The following is a 5653-nucleotide window of genomic DNA, read 5'->3' on the forward strand; positions in this document are numbered from 1 at the left end:
TTTTATCAGATTTGGTTGAATAAAAGTTTACACCTTTACTTTCGTTGGTTTGCTCTACATTGGATTCTTTATTTCAATGCTCTCATACGAGAGAGAACAAAAACATAAGAGGGGAGATGGGAGGGAAAAAGAGAGAGAAGGAGAGAGACAAAAAGATAGGAAGCAGAAAGAGAGAAAAAGGTTGAGAGAAAAAATAGAAAAGAGATAAATAAATGAAAAAAAGAGAGAAAAAGTACCTTAGCCGCAGCCTCATCTGCACAAAATCCTCGACGCTTCAGGTGACCTGCTACACATGGTTGACCTAGTGTGACTTGCCTGTCGAGTATAGTTTGCAGAGTATTAAGTTTTAGCAGTTGCGGATTCCCACTTCATAAAAAAAATAAATAAATAAACTACGTTAATGCCATTTTCTTTTTTTTTTTAACCAAAGATTAAGATCAATATATAGAAATTTTTTCGAATTTAATTAAAAATGCTTGAATCAAATGATTGAGGCCACATAGAAAAGAGCCATTTGTAATTGCTCTTAACAAATAGGCCTTGGGTAGAGACTCAAAGGCATTGTTCTTGCCCTTTCCTAGGACCAACTGTGTCATCGAAATACTTCTATTAATTTGTTACTTTCTTCATTCTACGTTATATGTCCAGTTTAGTGTAAGCTTAGATGAACTAAAATTAGTAAATAAGAAATATATTATGTAAAAATAATTATTATATCATATAAATAATTATAAATTAAAATTAAAATAACTAATTAATTTTATTAAGATTAAAAAACATTTCATATTAAATTAAATTATGTGAAACATATGATAATAGAAATAATAAACAAATACTATGAAATGGAAAAAGTATTATATATATATATATATTCATTTATAACTATTTTTTCGTGCTCTTCCCTCTTTTTCTCTTTCATTAATTTATTTTAATTGTTATTTTTTAATAGCAACAAAAAATATCCCCACAAAACTTATTCAATTAATATGAAGTATTTGAGGGTGAATAAATTTTGGAAAATATTCAAAAATAAATGGATAAGTTTAGCCTTTTCATTATTTTCTACTCCATATCTTTTTTAGCATGGGTAGTACATGTTTTTTAGATCAATTCATTTGGTCCAAGTCTTTTGTAGACCCCAATAATCAACCATTCATAATTCTTCAAATTTGAAGCCAATTTTATTCAATAAAGTTCCTTAGGAAGAGTAGGTTCCAAAATGATCGAAAGAATTTGTTTAGGATGTGTAGTGAGCCCATAAACTTCCTCCAAACTCACATCTTCATGCCTCATTCCATCTCCCAACTTCAAGTCGAACCCATGGAGGAGGTTCGCCGTAATTGCCCACATGCTCTTTAGCCCGAGACTATATCCCGGGCATCTCCTTCGACCAGACCCAAATGGCAATAGCGCAAAGTTCATTCCTAGAATATCGACTTTTTTCCCAACAAACCTCTCAGGTATAAACTCCTCGGGAGCATCCCAAGAGTCGGGGTCCCTACCAATACTCCATGTATTAATGAGAATTGTTGTCCCCTTAAGTATGTCGTAGCCAGCAATGCGACAATTATCCATGGCGTAATGAGGGGCTAAAAATGTCGCTAGAGGGTGCAATCTCATGGTCTCTATGATAATGGCTTCTATGTAGGGCAACTTTGCATAGTCGGTTTCCTCTACCCATCGATTTTTTCCTATTACCCTGTTGAGCTCGTCTTTAGCCTTCTCGTATACTCGGGGATGCCTCATGAGTTCTTGAACAATCCATTCCATCACGGTTCGTGTTGTGTCCGCACCACCAACAATTAGGTTCTATAAATTTTAAAAAACAAGGGACAAAACAGCATAATATGTAATTCGATTAGACAAAAAAAAGGTTATAGAATTCACTATCTTTATTCAAATATGGGTAAATTATATAGCATCCCATTGTATTTTAGAAAAAATGCATAAAAATCCATGTGTTTTATTTGTTGCGTGAAACCCCCTTGTCTTAATATAAAATTTGTACAAAATACCCTCTTGTCCAAAACTGATGTTTTGTTTAAAATAAATACGTAAATTACACAAACTTTATACAAATAAAAACCGTAAAATATCTTAAATAACTTTTTTGAATAAAATAAAATAAAAAATTAATTAATCCTTCATTTTATAGTTTTTTTGAGATAATTTTTTATTTGATTTTTACAAAAATTATAAAAATAAATTATTGATCAATTATTTATTTATTTATTTATTTTATTCAAAAACAATTTTAAAATATTTTATGTTTTTTATTTGTATAAAACTTGCGTAATTTAGATTTTTATTTATAATCAAACATCGGTTTTGGATAAGAACACAATGAAATTTCATACAATAAATAAAATATAGGATATTTTATGCATTTTTATTAAAATACAATTTACTCTTTAAATATTAGTACACATTTAATAGGTTTTTTCAGTTATTATCGATATAATAGTTTAAATAAAATAAATATTAAATATGATATTCAAAAAAAAAAATAAAATTATATGATAGAATCAAGAATATATATATATATATATATAAATGAACAAATATGTCCGAATAGCTCCATATCTCAAGTCGTATTCTGTGCCTCTAAGGAAGTGTGATAAATAAGACAAAACTTCACATTGGTGTCATTGATTGATTTCATGAATTTGGATTTGAAAATAATGTTTCAAATCAATGTTTTAAATTATTTTAAATTTGAGGTACTTTATAATTTAAATATATTGTTTTCTTTTATAAAATATTTGAAACAATATTATATTAAATAATATTTAAAATGTTAGATATACTGGGTTTAGAGTTTACTTTCTAATATTGAAATGAATTATATAGCCAACCAAAATAGTGTCCCCTTCTATTTGATATATCTGACTTTGATGGTTTATTTTAGCAGAATAATTTTAAATTAAATATAAAATAATTCATATATATATATATATATGACGTGAGAATTCAATTACATTGAAATTTAAACTTATAGAATCTCATGATCATAAGTTCATCTCACATCAACAATAGATCATTCTTTATGAATGGTAGCTCAAATAGTTTAGCACTCTTTCTACATCTAAGGGATTTTTTTTTTAAAAAAATGATACTTGTCGTATTCTTGTAACAATAGAAATGATATCTATAAATATATACTCATTTCGTCTCAACTTAATTATATTTTTGTGTTTTTATAGTAAATTACAAAAATAATAATATTTTATTAGTTAGTAGTTGTGTAACATAATTTTGATATTTTTTTCTCTTAAAAGTATAAAAAATTAATATTTTTATAAAAGCTTTGGTATTTAAATATTATTACTTTTATTTATACATTGAGTTTGGACGAAAATATATTTTCTTTCTCCCGTATCAATATATTTATTTATTCATGTAGATTTTTTAATATTAAATGTTCTTTCTGTTTTAATTTAAAATAATTTTTTTTATTATTTTTCTTTTTTCTACTTCGAAGTATGTATTTTCTATTTTAATAAAAATAATTGTATATTAATACCAACGTATCAAATTTTACCTAAATTATAAACATAACATTATGCATACAATTATTTTATACGTAAAGTCAAAGAACAAAAATGACAAAACCACTTATACATTTCCACTAACAAATAAATAATTTTATTTCTTAATTTACCATTAAAACCCAAAAGGGTCATTTGGAGTGGGACGAATTGAGTACTATATATATATATGTAGTAAATAGAGGGATAATGTACAATTTTATTCCTAGGCATATTATATAATCTTGTCACATTATGTCGATGATATTATGTCAATAATAGCTAAATATATAATGCTTTTTTATAATAATTTTCGAGGCAATAATTATTAAAACCAAATAAATTGAATTAGGAGTGATCAAAATAGCAAAAGAGAAAAGTTGATTTTGGACCAAGTAAGTATAATTTTTTCTTCTGAAATCGTATAGAGGTTCATTACATTTAAACTTTGTTACCTGGATCAAAGCCTTGATCTGATCTCTCGTAAGCTTAACATCCACATTTGGATCTTCAGCCAGCTCTAGTAGCCGATCCACCGTGTCTTTCCGGCCGGAATTATTCGTCGCGGCCATCTTCACGTGATCGTTTATCACAACCTCGTATATCTTGTCAAGTTTCTTTGCTAAAACCTTCATTCTCCTAACATATCCTTGAAGGTCGAGAAATTGCAGCCACGGTATCCAATCGCCGATATTGAAAACCCCTCCGAGCAAGAACCACTCATCTAACATCTCATGGAACTCATCGAACTGGAGGCTTGATTCCTCATCTTCGCAATCGTTAAAATACTTTTGTCCTAACGCCATCCTATTTATAGTCAACAATGCATACCGAAAAACATGGTCCCTAAGCAACACAGACGAATTCCCAGAGAGCGAATGGAGGCGTGACATCAAATCGCGCCTCTCCTCGGTGCGAATTTGCTCAAAGAGCTCGGATTCCATTTTCTTTGGACTAAATACCTCGGAGAGGTAAATCTTGCGCGCTTGTCGCCAATATGGTCCGTAAGGTGACCACGTTAGGTCCGAATAATTATAACTAGTGTACTTACCGGCACTAAGTAAGGGCCTAGATGCAAACTCGGCATCGTGATTCTTTAAGAACTCCTTGGCCATCTCAGGTGTCGACGCAACCACAACTGGGAACTTGCCGAACTTTAGGTACATTATTGGACCGTATTTTTTGGACAAGAAGTGAAGGGATTGATGCGGTATGGAGCCAATGAGGTTAAGGTTGCCGATAATCGGCCATGGTTTTGGGCCCGGCGGAAATTTGAATTTGAGTTTTGGTTTATGTTTGTTAAAGACAAAAGCTAAGGCAACTATGGAGGCTAGGGCTAATACTAATGCACAAAAGACTTCCATCTTAGGTTCCTTTGGAATATTTGGCTGTAGAATATGAACAAATGAATTGGAAGCTAAATAACCCTTTCTAGCTATTTATAAATTGAAGAAGGGACATAAATCAGTTGTCGCTGATCCGATTAAGTCAGTATAGTATTGATTTGACTGGATTAGTATATATTGCACACTTAATCTACCTATATTTATGTATTTCAGTATATTTATTATATTATAATTCATCATATATTACACTATAACTCAGTCTTATGTGTAAATATATGTCGGTTATGTTCATGACATATATTGATCTGATCAGATCAACATCATGTTGACCTGGCCGGATCAATACAGGATCAGCAACCTTGAAGAAGATATTGTTTATAATAAAAAAGTAAAATGAAATAAATAATTTTGAATACCACATACATTCGATATGGGGTACAACTATTTAGGATCACATGTTCACTTTTCTTGATGATCTTTGTTATTTGCCTTTTCGATAGAAACAAAAAGTACAAAGCTCCAAAATTTATTTTGCAAGTGGGAAAAAAGAAAAAAATGTACGGTCTTTCGAAAACTTTATTGTAAGTTACGAAATGTAATTATCATAAAGAATGATATTTTGATTGATTTTGTTAGAAATTATTGTAATATATATATGTATATTCTTATTTTCAATTATATTATTAAAGAATTGTTTATTTTTACAATAATCAATTTCGCAATTAAATAGACACACATAAAAACATATATTTAATTATTATGTATGTTAATTAACAATAT

The 5653-nt window shown here is 29.3% G+C and overlaps 1 protein-coding gene across 1 annotated transcript; it reads right to left on the bottom strand.

The window, feature by feature from the left end:
* Positions 1–1032: 1032 nt before the first annotated feature.
* LOC127252791 (trimethyltridecatetraene synthase-like) lies at positions 1033–4919 on the bottom strand. The gene is made up of 2 exons (XM_051277108.1): positions 3983–4919; positions 1033–1809 (listed from the first exon to the last, which is right to left on the bottom strand). The coding sequence occupies exons 1-2, from the start codon at positions 4889–4891 to the stop codon at positions 1186–1188; spliced, it is 1533 nt and encodes a 510-aa protein (XP_051133065.1). The 5' UTR covers positions 4892–4919; the 3' UTR covers positions 1033–1185.
* Positions 4920–5653: the final 734 nt, after the last annotated feature.

The sequence above is a fragment of the Andrographis paniculata genome, unplaced genomic scaffold, assembly GCF_009805555.1.
Source record: "Andrographis paniculata isolate CXL003 unplaced genomic scaffold, ASM980555v1 Contig49END, whole genome shotgun sequence".
Lineage (NCBI taxonomy): Eukaryota > Viridiplantae > Streptophyta > Magnoliopsida > Lamiales > Acanthaceae > Andrographis > Andrographis paniculata.

What these genes read in the sequence shown, in the direction of transcription:
- LOC127252791 (XM_051277108.1), bottom strand. Translation starts at nt 4,891, where the DNA reads ATGGAAGTCTTTTGTGCATTAGTATTAGCCCTAGCCTCCATAGTTGCC. An exon ending in AGATCAAGGCTTTGATCCAG is followed by an intron (nt 1,810 to 3,982) that starts GTAACAAAGTTT and finishes TAAAATTTATAG; the next exon opens with AACCTAATTGTTGGTGGTGC.